Below are 24,481 nucleotides of genomic sequence, written 5' to 3'. Positions count from 1 at the left end.
ACCTGGAGGGTCTAATAATAATAAGGCTATGTAGGAGCAGGTAATGGATAATATAAAAATATAATACATTTCTAACTAACCAGGCAGCTCATTCTCCTTCTCTTGACAATACTTCCTCTACAGATGTAACACATTTTGGGGTAAAATTGAAAGAAAGGCAGATGTGAAATGTAAAAGTGAGGTCAGAGGTCAAATGTGACATGATGTTTGGATGCAAACTATGAGGTGATATTTAGAATCCCCATATATCAGTATTATTTCCTAAATGTTGCAAATACAAACAAAGGCAGGAGAATTTTAAGCAGTTTTATAAAGATAATATTTTATGAAAGATTGACCTTATTTGACCTTGAAGAAGAGGTCAAAGTAACAATTTAGCATCCCCATATATCATTCCCTATATCCCTATATGTGGTCAATACAAACATGCTGTCAAAACGGCAGGTAAGAAACCTAGTTTTAAATATTTCTGTACAGTGGTCCCTCGCTGTATCGAAGCTCACTTATTGTGGCTTCACTGTATCTCGGATTTAAAAAAAAAAATGTACTAATTCTGTTTTGTAGAGTTTTCAATATTTGCAGAATTTTGTGGTATATAAGCATTCCTGTAACACCCCATAACTATGTTCATCACTCAGAGAAAGAGATCAGTTACGACTGCGCCATTAGCAGAAATAGAAGTAACGGCCGAGGGCAAAGATGCTGCACCACCTTCATCGCTATCAGTACTTCACAGCTACATCATTCATCATCTTCATCATTCAAGTTGTAGTAAGAGAGTGGAAAAAGTTTATATGTGTGTGGGAAGGGTTTCTAAAGCCTTAAAATATATATAAATAATAAAATAAATATATTAAAAAATATAATGCCGTTGCTTCACAGACTTATTGTGGGGGCCCCACGATACGTTGACAATACGCAGCACACTTTTCTAAGTTATAAGGTTCTTTTTCAATTTTGGACCAATGAATCATTAAATTACCTTGAAGACCTTGGTAAATGTAAGGCAGATTTTAATGGATTGTTAACATGACCTCACGCTGCAGCCCTACAAAGTTTTATCAGAATTCATTCAAAACTTTTCAGTTAATTACGTTTACAGACAGAATGACATGTAAATGCTACCAGAAACATGATGTCCTTGGCAGAGGTAATGAGGTTTGCATTCAAAAATTTAAAAAAAAAGTTTCCGAAAAAACTTTCTTTAAATAAATTACTTCATAAAAAAATAATGAAATGGTGCAGTTTGAGTTCCCCTTTTCTCTTTTTCTCTTAATTACATTTCACATGTGAACCATCACTGACCAGGTTCTGTCCATGAATAGCGCATTCATGAACAGATCCTGATCTGTGCTCTGTGGACGGCTCATTTAGTGAGTCACAGATACACAACAGCAGCAGCACACATCACAAGTTTTATAGTTTTACTGCGGTTTACGTTTACTGCCGCCATCTTTGATTGTTAACTTGGGGTTGATGGGGCTGTTCTGACTTTCTGAGTGGGAAATCCGAGTTTAGGGGTGTTCCAGAAAAACTTCTCACTGGGAACTCTGAAATTCCGACTTATTCTGGAACGCACCAGATTTTGATGGACCGTTTTTATTTTTAATCTGCACAATTTTTCTCATATTTTCAGTAGAGTTGTTTTATTCTCTGCATTTTTTGAGCAAGTGAGTTGCACAACTTACTAAATAATTACTAGAATAATTTCTGTGATTCTGGTATTTTTAAATATTTCCTTTCTCTAATGATGAGAGAACTGTTTTAATAATCAGTCATTGCTCATTGGAGAGAGTGATCAATAAAACAGTTTCTGATAGAACAGGATAAAAAGAATCTTGTAATTTACATCATTTATATATGTAAATAAATGTTCATACTAATAAAGACATTTTAACTTAGCAATTCATAACACTTACTATATTAATGTTAGTTCATTTCCACATGTTTCATAATTCAGTTTATCACCAAAATGCTGGCACAGATATTGTGTTTGAGAAAGATATCATTACATCTGTCAGGTTATCTGGATAATTAAAAGCAGAACATTGTTTTATATTAATAAATAAAAGGTAGGCATTTTATATTATGTAAGTGGATAATTTAATTAAAATCATGTTTGGTTACTTACTTCCAATCTTAGTTTCCAGTTGAACTTTAGTTCCAGTAGCATCGCGAATCTTGTTGTTGTATTTGGGTTGGACCTGACAGGTATAAATTTTATATGGATCCAGTCCAGTAATCGTACATGTTCCTCCTTCAGGTGATAGTTTTGTGCCTGTAACTGTAACATAATTTCCATCAGCTGTTTGTGGAGTCTGATTAAATCAACATCACCATCTTAAGAAACTTCCAGTGACTGAATCTGAAGTTAAAGTTTCACAAACATTCATCAGCTGGTTGTTCTGTTCATCAAGTGACCCATAAACTGACAAGAACTTATGCACGATAATCACCTACAGTGTGTGTTACTGCTGCTGTAAAGCACTGATTCTCAATCTACAGGCTTACAGTATAAACTATGTAGGTACTGCACAGCCAGCAGACTAAGAAACTGCTTATGTTACTCTTTATGAAGGGAACTGTTTCAAATCAGCTTCTCATCTCAAACAGAAGATTTTCACTTCAGACAGATCAGAGTTTCTTCTGTGGGAAAATGTTCACCAGACTCTGACATTTCAGTGTTTGTTCTGTTTATATTTGCTGTTTATTTTAATATCAGTGTACATCATAATATGAATTTGTATTTGTTCTGTTATTTACAGATTAGTGAGGGATTGTAGAGATTTCATCCTGAAAATAAAAACTGTAAACTAAACACAGAAGTACAGTAACTGAACTGTTTCACTTACCTTTAAGTGTCTGACCTTGTTTCTGACCATTTTTCTGACAAATGCAGTCATAAGAAAACTTCTGAAGGACCTCTTTGCAGTTCTTACTGGTTGTTTTCCAGCTCAGCTCAATGGAATTGTCAGTTGTAATGTTCATTATGTTGTTTATTGTAAGATCTGTTGGAACACATCAATAACAATGAATACAGTAACTTTTCATTTGCTTCACTCTAAACTGTGAGAAAAAAAGTTTCACTGAGGTAAAGGAAATATCAACAGACCACAATCAACCCTGAAGTGGATGGGTGGAGTTGTCTTATTTGTGGGGATGTTGTGGTCTGAGATCCGACCAGTACAGCTGTAGTCTGTGAAGGGCTCCAGCTCAGACAGTTGCTTCACATCATCAGGTTTACCTTTTTCTGAGGAGACAAAAATGATATACATGTAGCTCAGAGCATATGAGGAAGTTATCTTTTGGTTTTAGATTCAAATATGAACTCATTCAAAGGAAAAAATCTGAACAGATTCACAGAGAGCACAAAGCACTCACTCCTCTTACACTAAAAGACCGTTCAGAGCAAATCTTCTTATAATGTAGCTGACACTCCGACCTTGCACTTACCTGAACAGGTGTAACTAACTGAGAGATCAGCACAGTTTGGTAAGTCTGGTAATGTTGCTTCTATTTTTGCAGGAAGTCCAGTGGATTTATTCTGCTGTATTTCATTAGAATTTAAGAAATCTGTAGAAAAAAAAGGAACAAACATAAAACCTGATTAAATTAGATCTAAAGGTTATGAATTTCAAAGCAGAGGTACGTACCAACACTGATGTTTTTGATGAAGCTAAAGGAAGAATTCACACAGGCTCCTGAAGTGAAAGTTATGGTCAAATCTGAGCAGATGTTCTTGTTCGCAGGTCTGACACAGAATGTTTTCTTGTCATTGCTGCATCGTTTAACTGGAAGGTTATCTGGTGTTCATATTGAAGAGCTGAGGTCCCAATCACTTTCATAACAAACATGTTCAGGGATGTGTGGCACACCCAAAATATGTGGCCACTTTTGTGTTAATCTGTTAATTTCATTTATTTAATTTGCTTACCTGTGATTTCCAGCGACAAAGACTCAAAATATTTTTGGGAAACATGACCAATATTTGTGCTGATTTATTGCGCAACATGGACTATACAGAAGGACAGTAAAATTGGAGCAACACCTCAGGTGGAACTGTTGATTCCAGGGAAGATGCACCCCGGTTGCTTTAGGGGGTGAATTTCCACCCGCTAAACAGATGCAATCTGGAAGGCAAAGTCACAGTCTCAGTCCCACTCAGTAATGGCCACCCACAAACAGAGACATCGGAATGGAAACAAACATAGCAAAAAAACAAGACATTCATGCCCTCTTAAGACACAAGCTGCTAGTAACAGTACAGTGCGCACAGTGCCACTAATTGGTAGAAAGAGTCTGCTTAATTGTTTTCTCAATGGCTTTGCTGTCTCAGTACTATTTGATACTGGTTCACAAGTAAGCATCATTGATAGAGCCTGGAAGGAGGCACTCATCCCTCAAAATGCAGTAAGGCCTCTACAAGAGCTCCTGGAGCCTGGGGAACGCTTTGACTTGTGTGCAACAAATGGCCAGTCCATCCCATATGATGGGTGGGTGGAGCTAGCAGTCAATCTCCCAGGGAATGTTGACCCCAACCTCACAATGGAAGTCCCCTTCCTTGTTAGCCAGATCCCGCTTCCCCAGCCACTACTGGGAGCCAATGTTCTCCAGGGGATGGTAAATAACCAGCAAACTGATGCAGACGCACAAACTATGATCCTTAGCCTCCTCCGCAAAGCCCTAGGAGTAGAGGAAGAGCAGGCTAGGGCCATGGTCAACTTCATCAGTGTTCAGAAAGAGCCAAATTACAGTATGGCTGCCATTCGAGTAGGTAGGGAAAATATCAATCTCCCACCTGGTAAAACGGTGCGTGTGCGATGTAAAGTACCACCTACCTTTGACATTTCCAATCCTGTGGTCCTGTATGAACCACCGGAAGAGAGTTCCATCCTCGAACAGCTTAGTGTTGGAGAGGGTCTACTAGAAATCAGTGATAGCCGGCAACCATTTGTTAAAGTGCCAATCTCTAACCACACTAAGCAGGAAATCATCCTGCCAAAAAGGTCTCAACATGGCTCCATCCAGCATGTAGTGAAGATTCTCGAACTAGGCAAGCAGAATGTGCAATGTGGGAGGCCATCACCAGCCGGTGTAGTAACGGCTGAAGTTAATGTTGCTTCCCCTAGCACTCCCCCTAATGACCTGTGGCAACCACCGGTTGACCTCAGTCACCTCAGTTCAGACCAACGAGAAATAGTTGAGAAAGTGCTTTATGAGGAGTCAACTGTATTTGCTCGGGACAGCAGTAACATTGGCTGTATTCCCTCTCTCCAGATGTCAGTTAGACTCAGAGACGACACCCCTGTTCAAAAGGCTTATGTGTCAATCCCAAAGCCATTGTATAGGGAAGTCAAAGAGTATATCCAGGAGCTGCTGGTGAAAGGCTGGATTATTAAATCACACTCACCATATGCTGCACCTATTGTTTGTGTGAGGAAGAAAGATGGATCATTGCGCCTCTGCATTGATTACAGGCTCCTCAACAAAAAGACTGTGCCAGATCGGCACCCTCTTCCCCGCATCCAGGACCTGATTGACTCACTGGGGGGCTATAGATGGTTTTCCATCTTAGACCAGGGCAAAGCTTACCACCAGGGCTTCATCGCTGAGGGGTCCAGACATTTGACTGCATTCACAACCCCATGGGGTTTGTATGAATGGGTTAGGATCCCTTTTGGCCTGTCTAACGCGCCAGCAGCCTTCCAAAGAAGTATGGAGGAAATGCTGGATACACTCAGAGATGAGTGTTGCATCCCGTATTTGGATGATGTACTCTGTTTCTCCAGATCTTTTGAGGAGCATGTTGAGGTCCTGCGGCGTGTACTCCAAGCTCTGAAACAACATGGGGTTAAACTCAGGCCTGAGAAATGTGAGCTACTCCGCAAGGAGGTCAGGTATGTTGGCTGCCTGGTGTCTGCAGATGGGGTGAGGGTAGACCCAAAAGATCTTGAAGCTGTACAGGCACTGAAGCAGAAAACCCCACAAACAGTAGGTGATGTCAGGCGACTGCTGGGTTTTCTGAGTTATTACCGCGCTTATGTACAGGACTTTTCCCGTATAGCCAGGCCACTCTATGGACTACTCCAGACAAAACCTAGTCCACCGCTGACCAAGCCAAAAAGAGGGAAAATGAAGGGGCCTCAGCTTCCTTCACGGACTTTAGTAGAATGGGATGACCAGCACCAAGAGGTTCTGGAGCACCTCATAGATATTCTAACAAACCCACCGGTGCTGGCCTACCCAGACTTTGACCACCCGTTCATACTGCACACAGATGCCTCTCAACAGGGCCTCGGGGCAGTACTATACCAAAACCAGGATGGTAAGATGAGGGTGATAGGTTATGGGTCCCGTACCCTGACTCCAGCTGAACAGAATTACCACCTCCACAGTGGGAAACTGGAGTTCTTGGCCTTGAAGTGGGCCATATGTGACAAGTTTGTAGATTACTTGTACTATGCACCCCACTTCATTGTATTCACAGATAACAACCCCCTCACTTACGTTATGAGTACGGCCAAGCTCAATGCCGTGGGACATCGCTGGGTGGGGCAGCTTGCTGATTTCCACTTTGAAATCAGGTATCGGCCTGGCAAACAGAACATTGATGCAGACACCCTTTCTCGCTGGCCACTTGATATCAATGTCTTTATGGATCAGTGCTCAGAAAGACTATCAGAAGAAGTAGTGTGTGCCACTTGGGAGGGAACTAGGACAGCCAAACAAGGGGATGTAGCTTGGGTAGCAGCCCTCAATATCACGTCACAACAACAAACACACTCAAACATAGAGCCACTTTCAGTAATCAGTCACAAAGAACTTGCAAAGGAACAGCATAAAGATCCTGTAATAGGTAAAATCTTAGAGTTAAAGGAGAAAAACAGAGAACTAACTGATGAGGTACGTAGGACACTTGACAAGCCCACAAGAAAACTGACACGGGAATGGAGCAGGTTGCAGGTGGAGGACGGCCTTCTTTATAGGAAGACTCCCGGGCGACGACAGTTTGTCCTGCCTGCCATCTACAAGCCAACTATCCTCTCACACCTGCATGACAGTATGGGACATGTTGGGGTGGAAAGAGTCCTTGGCCTAGTAAGAGACCGCTTTTATTGGCCTTTTATGAAAAGAGAGGTTGAGGAATACATCACCAGAAGATGTCGCTGCATAAAGCAAAAAAAGCCAGCATTGCCTGACAAAGCACCCATGGGAAGCCTTACATCAAGCTCACCCCTAGAGCTTGTGTGCATTGACTTCCTGCACCTTGAGACCAGCCGAGGTGGGTACGAATACATATTGGTTGTAGTCGACCGCTTCACCAGATTTGCACAGGCGTATCCCACCAGAAACAAGGCTGGAAAGACAGCTGCAGACCGAATCTTCAGTGATTTCATCCTGCGATTTGGGTACCCAGCTAAGCTCCATCATGATCAGGGCCGGGAGTTCGAGAATGAGTTGTTCAAGACACTCAGACAGCTGTCTGGTGTAAATCATTCCAGAACTTCCCCATACCATCCTCAGGGCAACCCCGCAGAAAGATTCAATCGAACTCTGCTACAGATGCTCAGGACACTGGGTGAGAAAGAGAGAGAAAACTGGAAAGATCACCTGGCTTACGTCGTTCATGCATATAACTGCACCAAACATGAGTCAACAGGGTTCTCTCCATATTACCTTCTGTATGGCCGCCATCCACGTCTGCCTATTGACGTTCTCTTTGGATTGGTAACTGAGGATGAGACATGCACTCAAAGTGAATATGCAAAAAGATGGAAATAGAAAATGATTGAGGCATACAAGATAGCCAGCACTAACAGCCAACATTCAAGTGCAAAAGGAAAGCGCTATTATGACAAACGGAACAGAGGTGTGACTCTGCAGCCCGGGGACAGGGTTCTTGTTCGCAACCTTTCAGAAGGGGGAGGTCCATGCAAACTGAAACCATACTGGGAGAAAGCCATTTACATTGTCAGGGAGCAGGTTGGGGATAACCCAGTCTATAAAGTCAGTCCTGAGAAGAAGGGTCACCCCACTCGTACCCTCCATAGAAACTTGTTACTCCAAGTTAATGATCTGCCAATAGACCTAACTGAGTCTGCCATGCTTGATAAGCCTCAAAAGAGGAAAGGAAGGTCAAATCCACCCCTGGAAACTGTCGAACAATAACAGAACAGTGACACAAGTGATTCCGAGATGGATGGGGAGGCACCCCGTTACTGGCTACGGGTACCAAGAGAACAAGTGCAGGCCAATTTGGACATGTATGGGCAGGATACCACAAGCAGGCTACAGAGTACCACTGAGACACCTGGAGATCTATTGGAGGAGCACACCCCTGTGGAATCTGAGTCTGAAAGCGTGAACGTAGGAGAGATAGAGCAAGAGAAGGAAAATGAGATTTTGCTCTCTGCTGAGGAGCCCCAACTTGACGAAGCACAGCAGGTGCTTCAGACAAACAACTCAAGGGGAAATACTCAAGAGTGTCAACCAGACTTCCAGCCTCAGCCGAGGAGATCTACAAGGGAGAGGCGACCTGGCCAGATGCTGACCTACTCTTCCCTTGGTCAGCCAACTTATCAGCTACGTTTGGTTGTTGGCTCCATAGGAGTACAGCCAATATTTCACATGTGCCAGTACCCACAATCTTACTGGTATTCAGTCCAACCCACTCACACCATACCTGTCACCTACTCACCAATTAATCATTGTATCCACTGTTGTTAAGGTCGAGAAAGACATCTGACAGGTTTTGTTCATGCGATAAAATTGGAACAGCTAAAAGCATTGTTTTAAATACAGTTGAGAATGACTGTAAGGTGCACTATAGACATGTAGTAGCTTTCCATTGCTTATGCAAGGGCAACTGTGTACTGTTATTCCACCTGCACAGAGAGGTTGTACATTGGAGATAGTGGAGTGTTGATGTGTGAACACATCTACTTCTATGCTTATAACTGTTGGAAATATGGACATACGTGAGTTGTAAAGACACTGGAACTGAAAGAAAGTAATGCATACATGAATGTTGTTAATGTTTATGGAAATCTGAATAAGATGCAATCTGGAAGGCAAACCGAGCGCACTGCATCTTCATTGCTCCTGAATATTACCTGTATTTGCAGGGATTTCATTTTTGTTATGGTGGCACCATCCCTGGGGCCCGTAACAGATGCAGTATTTTTCTTTAACATCATCTTCACCTAAAATACACAAGTGATGCACAAATGTGTCAGTTTTATAAAAAGTCTCACAGAAAGATTTAAAACCCAAAAATATTTGTTGTAATTTGATTTTCCTGAGAGTTACAGAATATTTCTTTGCCATCAGCACTGATAAATGAAACATTATGGCTGTATTCAGTACAGGGCTTCAGGGGTTCAGTTTGCCATACTGAGCTCTGAGTCGAGTTATGAACTTGGATTTTCTCTACAGTCTTCGGTCGGCCTTTTTCAAAAACCTTTATGTTGTAGTTACCAGGAGGCTTTACTTCAAACTTCAAGACAGACCTGTGCTGTGTGACAGTGTAAGAACCTACAAAATCAACCAAATGTTTTTGTCAATATAAATCAGTTTATTACATTTTTAATCTCAGATAATTTCTTTATGCAGAAGTTGACCATGGTCTAGTGCACAGTGAAGATAAAATACATTCTTTATACTCACAGTAAAAATATACTTTCACTGAATTTACTGTGAAGTTAAAGAGAAACGCTGGACACCAACATTAGTGTTTGAAAACATTCAATGAAAATTATGTTTTAAACCAAGGGTATTCAACTCCAGGCCTCGAGAGCCAGTGTCCTGCAGGTTTTAGATGTGTCCCTGATCCAACACACCTGAATCAAATGGCTGAATTACCTCCTCAGTATGCAGTCAAGTTCTCCAGAGTCCTGCTAATGACTTCTATATTTGACTCAGGTGTGTTGAAGCAGAGACACATCTAAAAAATGCAGGACAGCGGCTCTCGAGGCCTGGAGTTGAAGACCTCTGTTTTAAACTGATACTCACACTGTGGAGGCTCAGGGGTTGGTGTCTCGGTGGGTAAATCATGCACTTAAATGAGATCAGAAAACAATAAAATAAGTCATTAGTATATGATTACACAACATTTTAGGGCTTTGTTGTGCTAAACATGCCATTAATGCAGCTCATAAAACATGAACAAGGCTCAATACATTACCAGGCACAAAGAAAATGGCTGCCTGAATGAGAAGTTTGCTTGTGAGTTAGCAAGTAAAGCTTGACAGTAATTGGGTCGACTAGAGCACCTGTTGTGGCCGCAGTTGTTGGGACAATAGCTGCTGCTGTGGTGTGTGCAGGTGAGGAGATTTTTATTTAACATTTTAATTCTGAGAAAAATAAATAAATATGGCGTCAAAATGTTTGTTTGTGCAACTGTAAACGGTTCTACCTCTACCACTTTCCCTCTGTTTCCTCTCATATGCTGCACTAATTATCTACCATCCCCTTCATTTCACTTCTACACATTTCTGAAGGTTCCCTAAAGGTAAAGTTAATGTTATAGTCTAAATAGTTTTATAGTTTGAATATAGTCACTCTATAAACTATTACTGACCAAACAAAGAAAAGCAAAACTTACCCACATCCTAACAACAGTCAACAGACCTGCTATAACACTGCTCTGCCAATTGTGAATGAAATGTGCATGTTTGGAAAATTTTAAAGACTTTTTACAAAGCGCTTTTGCTATTTTCTTTGTAGTTTAATTGCTGCCCTTTTCTATTCTTTGAATAAGTGCATTACAGTCAGGTTCAGTGACTGAGGTGGAAATGGTAAGGACAGCAGACAGCTGATCGTCACTGAGAGGATCTGAATTTGTTAAACTTCTTCACTGAGAATGTTTGTTCACATATGAACGCAGATCCAAAGAGAACCAACATCTTCTGATCACGTCTCATGTGTGGTCTCATAATGGCGATTCAAATTTGAATCCTTAAACGTTGCAGACGGTTTGCCACACACTAATCACACAGCTTTGTCTCTGACTTCAGTAAATAAATACTTAAAAGCATAACATACAAAAAAATAGGAGAGACCCCTCCCCAAAATTATACGGGATACCCGGAATCACAGCGACATGGTGAAGTGGACATGTTTCACTGTATGTTTAAGTCATGGTTTTATCTTTGGAGCAAAGCCTAACCTTGTTTTATACATTAAACATTTTCAGTATGAAGCGAATTTTAGCTCTGCCAAGACTGACTTGGTCATTTTACGGTCCACTGACTGAAACACCTTTTCTGAAAAGTTTCGATGGTAGAGATGTATGCTGGGAATGAGATAATTTGTACTTCCTGAGCTTGTTTCCTGTTACTTGTGCAAAATACCCACAAAGCTGTTGAGGTCAGATATGCATCAGATAGATTTTCAGTAACTATGTTGTAGAGCAGTGTGCCGGTGCAGCAACAGTTTAAATTATGAATTTATGGTTCATCTTTCAGAACTATCAAACTCACATCTCTTATAAATGTTAGTCCCAACGTATTTACACTGAAACTGGACTCACTTGCACACGTGTATGTGTGGACACAATTGCTGGCCACAATTAATTATGTTTAAAATTAAAAGATGGATTATTGACTAAACTAATATACTGTGGAGCTGGAAGTTGATTCGGTGGCTAAAGGGTGCGTTTAAGTAAGATTAGATTAAAAAGCATTTTAGTGCTAGTTTCTGATTTCTTCAGTTATCTAAGTACTGCTCATCAGTCTGAATGAGTCTTTTCCCCCATGTTCCTCTGTCTAATTCTTTTCATTAAACATTGTTCAGATTTTTGATGATTTTAATGATTTTCACACAAAAAAATTATTAAATGTTAGCTTTATGCTTGACTTTGACAGTGAAAAAAAGGATGATTAAGATGTTTACTGACTTTACATAACTATAAAAATGACATGGAGTGACACTATAAAGGGCTGACATGAATACAATTAAATAGTGCATAAGGCCATAGTTACGCATAATTTAAATCTGTTCATCAGTTTTTGATGTGTAAGAAAACTACTTGCAAAAGAAAAGTACTCAGGAAACTGCAAACAATACCTTTCAACGGCAACCGAATTTGCTACTTAGAGGTAACTGATGAGTGCGCACATTGTTACTATTTTTAAAAATCATGCTCATTGTAATATCATAAAGAATATTATGAAAAACTACTATTAAGACTGTTTTGTGCCATTACTTCTTTTCCTTAACCTAGAATAAAAAATAAGGTCACTGTTTGTTTTTTATGTTTTATTAAAACATAGTAAATGTCACTAATTTTGCAGTTCTTATCTGAGGTTTAGTCAGGAACAAAAGTTCTGAAAATTCATACAGAAATGGAATAAGCCCTGTACTGTAACATCTGTAGCATTTTTATTTTGAGAAATAAATTAGCTGTTCATAAAGTAAATCTTACACTTGCACCTTCAAACACTAAGCCTCTTAATATGTCAGAAAAGTGTGTTTCAAAAGATTTCATTTTAATAAAAGAATTATTTCACAATAAAACCTCCATCGTTCCATCCATTTTCTTCTGCTTATCCTTTTCAGGGTACAAAATATATGTTTTACCCACATCATACTATAAATCACTTTGGATATGAAAACAAATAGTGAAGACTATGAAAATGGAAAAAATGGAAAATGCAGACAAATTTAAAAAATAAAGCAAATACTAAACACCTTACAAAATTATCAAATACAACCTTTTCCTTACTGCATTACATACTGCATCAGATCTGTTATTTGAATAAAAGAAATTGTAAAACTTTACTCACAGTTGGCCGAAACAAAGATTCCTGCCCAGAGCAGCAGGACCCTGAGACTGCAGAGGTCTGCCATGTTCAGTGATAGAGCTGCTTCGGTCTGCACCAATGAGTGGAGAGCATGCAAAGATATTCACACATTGCACCAGAAGCTGCATTTCCTCTCAATACAGGAGTTGAAAAAAGAAAACCACAAAGCGATGCGGGGAAATAATTTCTCTAGTCACCATTTTCTGTATTTAACAGCTGTGCATATGATATGATCAATAACATTAGGTGCTCCTGTGCTCCTTCACCGCCCCCCACCACACACACACACACACACACACACACACACACACACACACACACACACACACACACACACACACAAAAGGCCCTCCAGTGCGCGCTTTCGAGAATGCGTTCGATCGCGACTGTTCATTTGAATCGTGCTATCATCTGACGACAGGTAGCTAAAGCTGGAGAGGCAAAAAAGAGAGCTCTCCGGGACAGAAAACTGAAGAGTGAGAAGGATAAAAATGTAGTTGGGATGAAAAAAAGCTTTTCAAAGTGGTTTAAAGACAGTCGCTAAGTTATGTCAGTGTATCAAGAAGAGGCTTTTAAATACTCAGGTGAGCTTAAGTTACTAGTAGTAAAATAACAGGTCACTGTTCTGCAAGTGTGTGCTGTAGTTACAATATAACAGGTCATAACAAGAAAAATAAATAAAAAGCCTAAGTAGGTTCTCCCTCCCTCACCTCCATCCCCTACCTCCCCTGCTGCCTATGTAGCACCATGCATTCCAAAAAAAGACTTTTGGTAAACATGTTGAAGATCACCCCTTATTTTTGATATACCTGTGTCCGATGTGTAATTGTCATGGTCATGTGGTACCACATAAAGTGTTTGATCGACAGAGAGGGGGGGGCGCTGTGGGCCAAAACAAAGACTCAAAGGCTGCCAAAAGTGCAGGAATGAGGGAGTTGGCAAAAACTGCACACACTGCTTTAAGTGTGGGCAAGAGGGTCACCTCTCCCGTGGATACCGAAGAAAGGGGCAGTCATCGGGAAACTGGTCAGGACTACAGGGACGGGACCACCAGTAGTCCGGGACAGTGGGTCCCAGAATCAGCAGAGACCTTGGACATTGCCAGTGACAACACACAAAGACACCACAGTAGTCAACGCAGTCCAATACCAGCCCCCTAAACACCAATCACAGTTGGTTGGATTAGTGGGGAAAAGATGTATTGTTAGCTGTTATATGGACAACTGCTTAGTGAAAGTGTTGTGGGACACTGGTGCTCAGTCTTGGATCATTAATGAACAATGGCGTCAAGAATTCTTGCCCCACACACCGATAAGGCCGATGGCAGAGCTTTTAGAGGAGGACACTCTCACGATTATGGAAGCTAACAACACACCAATACCTTATGTTGGCTGGATTGAGGTCAGCTTCAAGCTGGAGAGTGATCGGAACACACTACAAGTTCCAATACTTGTATCCAGTGACCCAGCTGTTGCCAGTGACCCCATAATCGGTTACAATGTCATTGAAGCTGTGGTAAGCCAAAAGGAGACAAAGACAAAAGAAGAGAGGAAGAAGCTGGCCTACAAAGTAAGCAAAGCATTTTCTATCACTGTGAGAACTGCTCAAAATGTGGTCAAGTTAATACAGAGTGGGTCAGCTCCAGACACTGGTGTGGCCTGCACTGGAAGGAAAAGAGTGCCTTTGCCAGCGAACCGAGTCTCCACCATCTTTGTCAGAGCACATGTAAATGGACGAGCCCGAGGCCAGGATATGCTGTTCACACCAGACATGCACAACCTCGTACCTGAAGGTGTGGTTATAAGTGAAGCGCTGGTGCGTATCCCTAAAAAGAAAGTAGCATACATTCTGGTCCCCATTACCAACACCGCAGACCACACCCTCTATTTGGATCAACACAAAATCATTGGACACTTAGAGACAGTAAAAACAGCATATTCAGCCGGCCTCCAGCCTAAAACAGATGAACATGACACCTCAAGCAAAGCACAACCGGGGGTCACCAAAGAAAAGGGGACAAAAGAGTGGGACCCACCAGTTGACCTTAGCCACCTCTCTGAGGCCCAACAGGAAGCGGCTAAGAAAATGTTGAGAGAGGAATGTGAAGCCTTTGCATATGATGGTGATGATGTAGGCTGTATACCATCTCTAAAGATGCATATTACCCTTCATGACACCAGCCCAGTGCAAAAGACTTACATGTCCGTCCCGAGACCCCTCCACCAGGAAGTGAAAGAATACCTACAGGACTTGTTGAATAGGGGCCTTCACGGTCTTCACGGTCCCCCTATTCATCACCGGTGGTATATGTCCGCAAGAAGGACGGCAGCCTACGCCTGTGCTGTGATTACAGGGAACTGAACAGGAAGTCAGTACCTGACCGGCACCCAATACCAAGAATACAGGACATGCTGGACACACTGGGAGGGAGCTCATGGTTTTCTGTCCTGGACCAGGGTACCACCAGGGTTTCCTGGACGATGAGAGCCGCCCTCTGACAGCTTTCATCACACCCTGGGGGCTTTAAGAATGGGCACGCATCCCCTTTGGTTTAAGCTCTGCACCGGCAGAATTCCAACGCAGCATGGAGAACTGTTTGACTGGCCTAAGAGACACCATTTGCCTCCCGTATCTGGATGATAATCTCGTCCACAGCGCCAGCTTTGACAAACATCTGGACCACATTCGTCTGGTTCTCCAGCTCTACAAGGAACATGGAGTGAAACTGACACCAAAGAAATGCGAACTGTTCAAATGGAAAGTAAGGTTTCTGGGAAAAATGGTGACTGGAGAAGGTTACACAATGGACCCAGCAGAGATTGCTCCAGTGATTGCTCTGAAGGAGAGGACACCCACAACGGTGGGGGGCCTACACCAGATGCTAGGTTTCCTGTCCTATTACCGCTCCTTCATCCCTAACTTCGCCCGCATAGCCAAGCCATTGTACAACCTCCTCACCCCACCCAAGTCTGGGCAATGTAACCCGGAACCACAGCCAGAAAAGCAAAAGAAACTGAAAAAAGTGATCGCATTTGGCACCCGCAGCCTCAGCCATACGGAGAAGAGGTATCATTCGGGGAAGCTGGAGTTTTTGGCGTTAAAATGGGCCATCTGTGAGCGTTTCCACAGCTACCTGTACCATGCCCCGTCATTCGTGGTTTATACGGGCAATAACCTGTTAATGTATGTATGCACAACGGCGAAGCTCAATGCAGCAGGACACAGGTGGGTGGCAGAGCTGGCTGACTACAACTTCATGATCCGCTACCGGCCTGGGAGGAACAACAGGGATGCAGATGGACTGTCTCGGATGCCACTCAGCATGGAGGAGTATATGCACAGCTGCACAACAGAGGTCAGTGGAGAAACCGTCTATACATTGATGGAGAATGTCAAGGTCGAGAAGAGGGACCCACGCCAAGGTGTTGGAATCACCCAGACTTGTGCTTTGAGCCTAGTAAGAGATAGTGGCAGCAATACAATGCAGCCTATAACTCCAACACAGATCCGTAAGGCCCAGGAAGAGGTACAAGAGCCAAAACCACCGGCCAGGTAGAGCCGAGATCCAGACAGAGCCACCAACTGTGGCAACATTGCTAAAGCAGTGGGGGAAAGTCAGCTTGGATGAAGATGGGATCCTGCGTCGTAGAACTACCCGGCAAAAGCAGATAGTGGCTCCCAAGTCATACCACCCGCTGATATTCAAAGAGCTACATCAAGATATGGGCCACTTGGGAGTTGAGAGGACACTTGATCTAATCCGAGAGAGGTTCTACTGGCCCCACATGCACCAGGATGTGGAACACTTTGTGAGCAAGGTATGTAACTGTTTAAAGAGGAAGAAACCAAGCAGGCAGACCCGCACACCCTTGAATGTGATCCAGACCACCTACCCATTTGAGCTAGTCTCAACAGATTTTCTCCATCTGGACAAATGCAAACACGGCTACGAATATGTGTTAGTGGTCATGGATCACTTCACAAGATTTGCACAAGCCTACGCTACAAAGAACAAATCGGCAAAGACTGTGGCTGATAAGCTTTTCAACGATTTTGCTCTGAAGTTTGGTTTCCCCAGCAAACTGCACCATGATATGGGAGGAGAGTTCGAGAATCGACTGATGGCTCAACTGCAAGAATTATCTGGTGTCCGGGGCTTGCACACAACACCATATCATCCTCAGGGAAATGGACAGGTGGAGAGGTTCAATCGAACTCTGCTGGCCATGCTGCGCTCCTGGAGGAAGAGGAAAAGAAAGACTGGAAGGAATCATTGGCGAAAGTTGTCCATGCCTACAACTGCACAAAGCATGAGAGCACAGGCTATTCACCTTATTTTCTCATGTTTGGACGGTCCCCACTCTTGCCGATTGACCTGTTGTTCAACATTGAAAGAGGAACTGCTATAACAGAGTTATGAGAACTACGTGAACAGTTGGAAAAAGAGGATGCAGGAAGCCTATCAGATCCCGGCCAGAACTGCAGAAAAAGGAGCAGCTCGCGGGAAAGCCAACTACGATAAAAGGGTGCTAGGAAGAGATCTCCAACCTGGTGACTGGGTCCTCCTCCGGAACGTAACGACTAGAGGAGGTACAGGAAAGATTCAATCCTACTGGGAGGATCAAGTCTTCAGAGTGAAGGAAAGGAAAGGGGATGACAGCCCAGTTTATCGGATCAGACCAGAGAATGGTGTTGGCAGAGACAGAATCGTTCACCGGAATCTGCTCCTGCCATGTGACTACTTGCCCATTGAACAGCCACCAGAACGGACTTCACAGCAGCAGAGGACCGTACAGAGACCGTCAAGGCAAAGGAGAACATCTAACAACATCCAGCAGCAGCAACCAGCATCCGACAGCAGCGCAGATGACAACGAGCACGTCTACCAGTGGCATCTCAGACCGGGTAGGGGGAGACATCAGAACCCAGCACCACTGAATCCTGAGGCAGAACCTTTCCAGCCTCAACAAGGTCCACCAGCTGGCAAAGAGGATTTGCCACTACAGAGCGAAGAGGATTTGCCACTACAGAGCGAAGAGGATTTGCCACTGCAGAGCGAAGAGGATTTACCACTACAGAGCGAAGGGGTCGCTGATGTATCCCAGCAACACGAACTGGACCCAGCCAACATCGTGGTTCCTGAGGGTGGTGAGTGTGGAACAGTACTTACTCAAACAGGGAGGTCATACCCACATAGACTCAGGCGCTGTGGGCCAAAGGAAGCAACTGGGATAAGCAGAGTAAGATGCTCTGAACCCAGTGTTGATGTGAAGCAATGCTGTTGAACTGCCATGCCCTGTTCTGTCATTCACAGGAATAAAAAAGAAGAAAGCAATTTTGATGTGCTACCCAGAGAATTGACTCCTGTCATTCTTGAGTGTGTAACATATCTTGGCGAGCCAGCCAGAAGGAGGCGCTAGTGGACTCAAGACCACCACACCCCTCCTTTACCCAAGAGACGGACCTTCACCTATCTTCTGTAGAATGGAGGAAATTCAGCTTCTGCGGGACAAAGTGAGTGCAGCGCTATGGCAGCTGAGGGAGGAAGAACCCACTGGATGCATTAAGAGTTCCTTTCACTGGACCTACAGGGCTGAGACCAACTTTTTTTTTTAAATAAAATTTAAAAAAAAAACACACACACACCATAATCTCACCTCCACCAAACTTTACACTTGGAACAATGCAGTCAGACAAGTATAGTTTTCCTGGCAACCACTAAACACTAAAATGATTTTACATGGCCCACCACTTTGTGGCTGAGTTGCTGTTGTTCCCAATCATTTCCACTTTTCTTTATTTTCAATAGCAGTTGCCTGTATTATATTTATTATATTATGTATTATATTTAGTAGTGATGAAATTTCACAATTGGACTGGTGGCATCCTATCACAGTACCACACCATCAGTTCAGTTCTATCATTTGGATGTGACAGCCCCTTCTTTTGCCCATTCTTATATATATATATATATATATATATATATATACACAAAAGAAGAATGGGCAAAAGAAGGGGCTGTGTGTGTGTGTGTACCATACAATGTGTTGTACTGAGTGAATCAACTGAAAGGGAACAAACATTTTCGTCTATAACTTCTGTTCCCTGAAGGAGCTACAACAGCAGGTTGCCTCACTGCACAGCTGGGCTTGGTGAAGAGTGGCTACTGAGTGATAGGATAGGGATAGGCACAGGGTTTTTACACACAGATGGGACCACAACTATGTCATCACAGGTCATCTGCCTTAAAGGTGTGAATAGAGGACACCCTGGGGCATGATATCTTGCACTATGTACTGTAACTCATTCCTCTCCTTCAGGGAACAGAAGTTATAGACGTAACTATTTGTTTTTAGCCAACTGCTTTATTTAACTAATTTCGGCCACTATATGTATGAGGTGAACTATAAGCTGAACTATCATATCTGTTAGCAGTTACAAATAACTTTTTTGTTCAAAACTCTAATACTAGCTAGTTATCACAACTACTGAAAAAAATTTAAACTTACAGCAAGCATATAATAAGTCCATTGTGGTCTGTCCATCTTCTTCTGTCTTAAATAGACACAACCATCACTACCAATGTGACACTTAAATCACAGAGTAGAGTAGCATTGCTTCAAGTAAAATGTTTGGTTACCAGAGTAACACTGGTTCTCTGAAAACCAAGTGAGGTATCGAACTATGGGAAGTGCACTCTGGCAGCTCCAGTCCCACCATGTCTTTCTCACACAGATGAATCACTTCAAGGACGCAGGGTCCCCGACCACTTTATAAGCTCCTAGACCAACACCAAGCATTCTTAATGCATTTCTTTCACGTGCCCATGAAAGTAGGGCAGTGCAGTGCAATACATTTCCTCGGAATGAGTAAATCTGAACATACGGAGCACCAGGGTGGCTCAGGGCTTGAGCAGGTGACCACGTATCCTGCGTGATGGAGCAGTCAGCGCAGGTTCAAGTCCTGTCCTGTCGCCATTTGGCGCATGTCTTCACCATCTCTCCTCCTGCTTTCCTGTCTCTCTCCACTGCAAGAACTGTTCAATAAAAAGGCCAAAAATCTAAACAGATATAAACAATAAATCATATATAGCAATGATGTCAACAGTGTCCTGTTTTTTGAGCAAATGTATTTTTTATGTAAATATAGTAATCCTTTGTCTGCTAAGAGGAGGACTGCTTTTTTTTTAGAGTCAGCGCTGGAATTGCTGGTAGCAAGCTTCATTTCCACTGTGCTCTCAGGAAACGAAAATCTGCTACCATATAAAGCACATGGAAAAAAATATCCATATCTATGAATAAATAACTAGACTGATATGTAGAAAAGCATCAAATTTCTGTTTAATCTCCTTTCAGAACTACATGTTTGTTCCTCTTCCATCCAATTTGAATTCTCTTATTTTTTCTTTTTTTTCATACCAGAAAGTACAGACTGCATTCACTGGTTCTTGAATGGTCTTTAATGTATTAACTGTATCCCATAAAGTTTTGATACTGTCATGTATTTTCTGGCATTACAGGCTTTGAACAATTAATAACATTGTTTCATAGTAAATCAGGTGCAAAATTGCCAAATTCAATCTTGAAAAGCAAAATATTTTGCAGAGTTGATGTTTTTTCATAAAAATGTTAAGACTAAGCACAGCTTAACATAAAGCGTTAATGGTGATTTAGCCGGCTGCTCCGTGATGCCTTTCTTGATCAGCGAGCTTCTTTAAGATGCCATCCAGGAGGTCGTGCATTCACATAAACTATGACAAGAAACAGGAAGTAAGAATAGTTAAAATAATTTTCTGAATTTACAAAACTAATTAAAATGGCAGAAAAATAAATAGAAAATGTCCTTAATTTTAGCCTTTGTCACCAGCAACCTGACGAGTCTTTGGTGCAAATGTTTATTAAAACTTGGGAAGGCTACAGGGCTGCGAGTCAGCTGCATTCACAAAGTCTTGTTTTTATTGTAATCACTCTTCTTTTTCCTAAATCTTTCCTCTGTCAAATACCCAACATGTAATAATCAAAAAGACAAAAACTAACACCTAAACAAAAACTGTAACTAACTGTAACTAACTAAACTGTAACTAAACATAAAAAATACTGAAAAAAAACCAACTCTGGAAAATAACTTAAAGGAAACTGGACTTAAATTCATCACAAAATTAAAATAAAATTATTTTTAAAAATCCTATAAACAACTCTGGTTGCATCTACAGTATTTAGATAAATAACATAATATACTAAAATTTGTTAAAACACTGTCAGGTTGGGGTTTGTCTCTCTCTCTCTCAGCAGGTGAATCTGTGAGCGGAGCTCCTGTTCCTGGGCTTGCACCTGTTTTTTATTCTCTTTTGTCAAAATCGGGTACTTAAGGAGAAGCAGTAGTAGCAGTTCTCTGCTTGTTCTCTGCACTACAGTGGTAACTGGGAACTTAGTGTTTTTAAATCTTGTTTATTCCTGTGAAAAGTACCTTTAGTTCCCCTGTCAACTTTCCTAGTGTTTCCTGGAGATCCCGTCAACCTTCATTCAGACTCGCACTTCATCTGGATATCAACTTATCGTGGAATATCGTGGATCATACCTGCCTGCCCCCCCACCACACTTTCATACGCTTCAGCCCATCCACCTTCAGTCGACCCCCTCCTGTGGCCTTGGTAACCACTAATACAAGTAAGTCTCTGTTCCTGTGACTGTTGGCTGGCACATTGCATCCCTTTACTCTGCTGCCCGCGAACGGACACTCCAGTTATCCTCACATAGCAGCTTAACCCCACAGTCTAAATCGGTCAATATTTTTTATTTGTGTATTGTATAAACCTTTTAATACTTTCGTCAGTTGTCTGGGTCTGCTTTCTGGGTTCAACTTGAGCCTTGGTTATGATAAAAATTAGTAGCTTCATAGTTTAGTGTCAAGTAAGGAAACGGTTCCTGGTTCAGTTCCAGCTGGACACACAAATCCCCTTTAGGGTTGTGTCAGGAAGGGCATCCGATGTAAAACTGCCAAATCAAACATGTGGAGCGACCTGCTGTGGCGACCCCTTATGGCAAAGGAGCAGCTGAAAGTAGCTTCTGCTGTAACATAGCATATAATGTTCATAGTTGATGGCAATTGCAGGGTGAAGTCTACTCACTTCCTTCAAGTGCCATATCTTCATTCACATCACTGTGGAAAAAAATTAAGATCTTCTTCATAGGATTATGTTTATAATATGGAACAATGAACATTTTGATTATGTAAGAACAAAGGACAAAGTGACAGAATAATGATGAAAAAAGATGCATGGACTTTACTTTCTGGACTTTCTGAGCTTCTTAATGTAGATCTTGTAGGCGATGAAAAACAGAGCCACAAAAGCGATGATGATGAGGAGGAAGACCAGAAACCTAATAACAGCTTTGTCATTGTCTGTGAAATAATATTGAAAATTACATTTATGGGACAGATAAAATTTGTAGAAATATGTATTTATAAAATGTGAGAGAGGATTCATCTGAGCATTAATATGTGTCATTAATTAAAATAGAACATACAGCGAGTATCAGCTTTTTTTGTTGTGGGGCGGCTCTCATAGTGTCCGTTGAAAGCAACCACCTTTAAAGACAGAACATCAGTTCATTAGGAATTACAACATTCAATAAAGTAGGACTTAGACAAAATAATATATCACTAATTAAGTATAATAATTTTTAATAAAACCAAAAAGTAGGATTATACAAACCTCGACATCGTAGGTCGTAGAGTAGCTCAGATCTGTGAACAGATAATTTGTCTCCCCGGTCCCTGGTTTTTCCTGTTGTTTATCACCAGCTTTATATAAATGTACTCTGTATTTCACCTTAGGTCCATTTAAAGGTTGTGGTTTGACCCAGGTTACTCTAATTGTATTATGATCCTGAACAGTCAATGTCAGATCCCTGACAATTCCAGGTCCTGCAACAGAATTTAAAAAAAAAAAGCATATTTAAAAAATAAAACACTTGAAGTTAAGTTAATTTGTTATGACAGCAGTTTTAATGCAATGTTGTACTGGTTGTCATGAACATCATGGCTACAAAGCAAAGCCTCTTCCGCCTTTTGGGACCACACCTCTGTCCTTCTCATGCCGAAATACAAACAACGGCTCAGGCAGGAACCCCCTGCTGTGAGAGAAGTGACACGGTGGTCTGATCAAACAGAGGCCGCTCTGCAGGGTGCGTTGGATTCAACCGACTGGGACATGTTTCGCAGCAGCGCGGGCGGAGACATCGAGGAGTTTACGGAAACTGTCGTGGGATTTATTGGGAAAGTTGTTGAAGACACTTCACTTAGGAGGACCATCAGGACTTTTCCCAACCAAAAGCCGTGGGTGGATAAATCTGTCCACGACGCCCTGAGGTCCTGCACCGTTGCCTACAACTCCGGCCTCGCCTCTGGGAACATGGAGGACTACAAGGTTGCATCATACAACGTCCGCAGAGCGGTGAAAGAGGCTAAACATCGCTACGGCCGCAGACTGGAACAGCAACTACAACAGTCTGACTCCAGGGGACTGTGGCAGGGACTACGCACCATCACGGACTACAAAGCACCACACACACACCCGGTGAGTGCCGACGCTTCTCTGGCTGATGTACTCAACATCTTCTTTGCGCGCTTTGAGTCGGGAAGCCGACAGCCCGCTGCGCTCCCGGCCGGAGGGGCGGAGACACTCACTGTGACGGAGCGCGACGTGAGGAGGGCGTTTAGACGTGTAAACACCAGGAAAGCGGCTGGACCAGACGGTATTAGCGGACGTGTCCTTAAGACCTGCGCTGACCAGCTGGCACCTGTGTTTACACTGATATTCAACCTCTCACTGAAACTGTGTGTGATTCCCACCTGCTTTAAAAAGTCCATCATAGTCCCTGTCCCAAAGAAACCACACCCCAGCAGCCCCAATGACTTCAGGCCCATAGCACTCACCTCTGTGGTGATGAAGTGTTTTGAGAGACTCATCAAGACATTCATCACCTCCTCACTGCCCACCACCCTCGACCCACTACAGTTTGCATACCGGCCAGACAGATCCACAGATGACGCCATATCCTTCCTCCTCCACAAGACCCTTTCACACATAGACACTGGTAAGGGGAACTATGTGAGAGTGCTGTTTGTAGATTACAGCTCAGCATTCAACACCATAGTTCCCTCCAGGCTGGTCTCTAAGCTGCTGGACCTGGGCCTGGGCCCATCCCTGTGCAGGTGGGTTCACAGCTTCCTGACCAGCAGACCACAGGTGGTACGAGTGGGTCACCTCACCTCATCCTCCCTCACCCTCAACACTGGATCCCCCCAAGGCTGTGTGCTCAGCCCTCTGCTGTACTCACTGTACACCCATGACTGCGAGGCCACGTCAGAGTCCAACGTCATCATCAAGTTTGCTGACGACACTGCTGTTGTGGGACTAATCTCCCACAATGAGGAGACAGCCTACAGGAGAGAGGTCTCCCGCCTGGAGAACTGGTGCCAGGAGAACCACCTCCTGCTCAACGTCAGCAAAACGAAGGAACTGATCGTGGACTTCAGCAGGAAGCAGCAGAGGGACTACCATCCACTTGTCATCAGTGGTGCTGAGGTGGAAAGAGTGGACACTTTCAAATACCTGGGAGTGACCATCTCACAGGACCTGTCCTGGACTCATCACATAAACATCACTGTGAAGA

General features: G+C 42.6%; 1 protein-coding gene and 1 long non-coding RNA gene across 2 annotated transcripts in view; both read right to left on the bottom strand.

Moving 5' to 3' along the window:
* Window positions 1–24,481, bottom strand: part of LOC115778559 (receptor-type tyrosine-protein phosphatase C-like) — a 42,163-nt gene that overhangs the window by 3,067 nt on the left and 14,615 nt on the right. The window contains exons 6-9 of the mRNA XM_030726650.1: window positions 3,454–3,573; window positions 3,113–3,250; window positions 2,853–3,008; window positions 2,132–2,284 (exon numbers count right to left, since the gene is read on the bottom strand). Of these exons, the coding sequence (XP_030582510.1) occupies window positions 2,132–2,284; window positions 2,853–3,008; window positions 3,113–3,250; window positions 3,454–3,573 (567 nt within the window). The remainder of the gene's footprint in view (window positions 1–2,131; window positions 2,285–2,852; window positions 3,009–3,112; window positions 3,251–3,453; window positions 3,574–24,481) is intronic.
* Window positions 9,123–12,868, bottom strand: LOC115778561 (uncharacterized). Its single transcript, XR_004019850.1, has 3 exons — window positions 12,786–12,868; window positions 10,012–10,056; window positions 9,123–9,203 (listed from the first exon to the last, which is right to left on the bottom strand). It is a non-coding gene; the product is annotated as an uncharacterized LOC115778561 (long non-coding RNA).

Source organism: Archocentrus centrarchus, chromosome 4 (assembly GCF_007364275.1).
Source record: "Archocentrus centrarchus isolate MPI-CPG fArcCen1 chromosome 4, fArcCen1, whole genome shotgun sequence".
Classification (NCBI taxonomy): Eukaryota; Metazoa; Chordata; class Actinopteri; order Cichliformes; family Cichlidae; genus Archocentrus; species Archocentrus centrarchus.
This window is presented reverse-complemented; position numbering and strand designations above follow the sequence as displayed.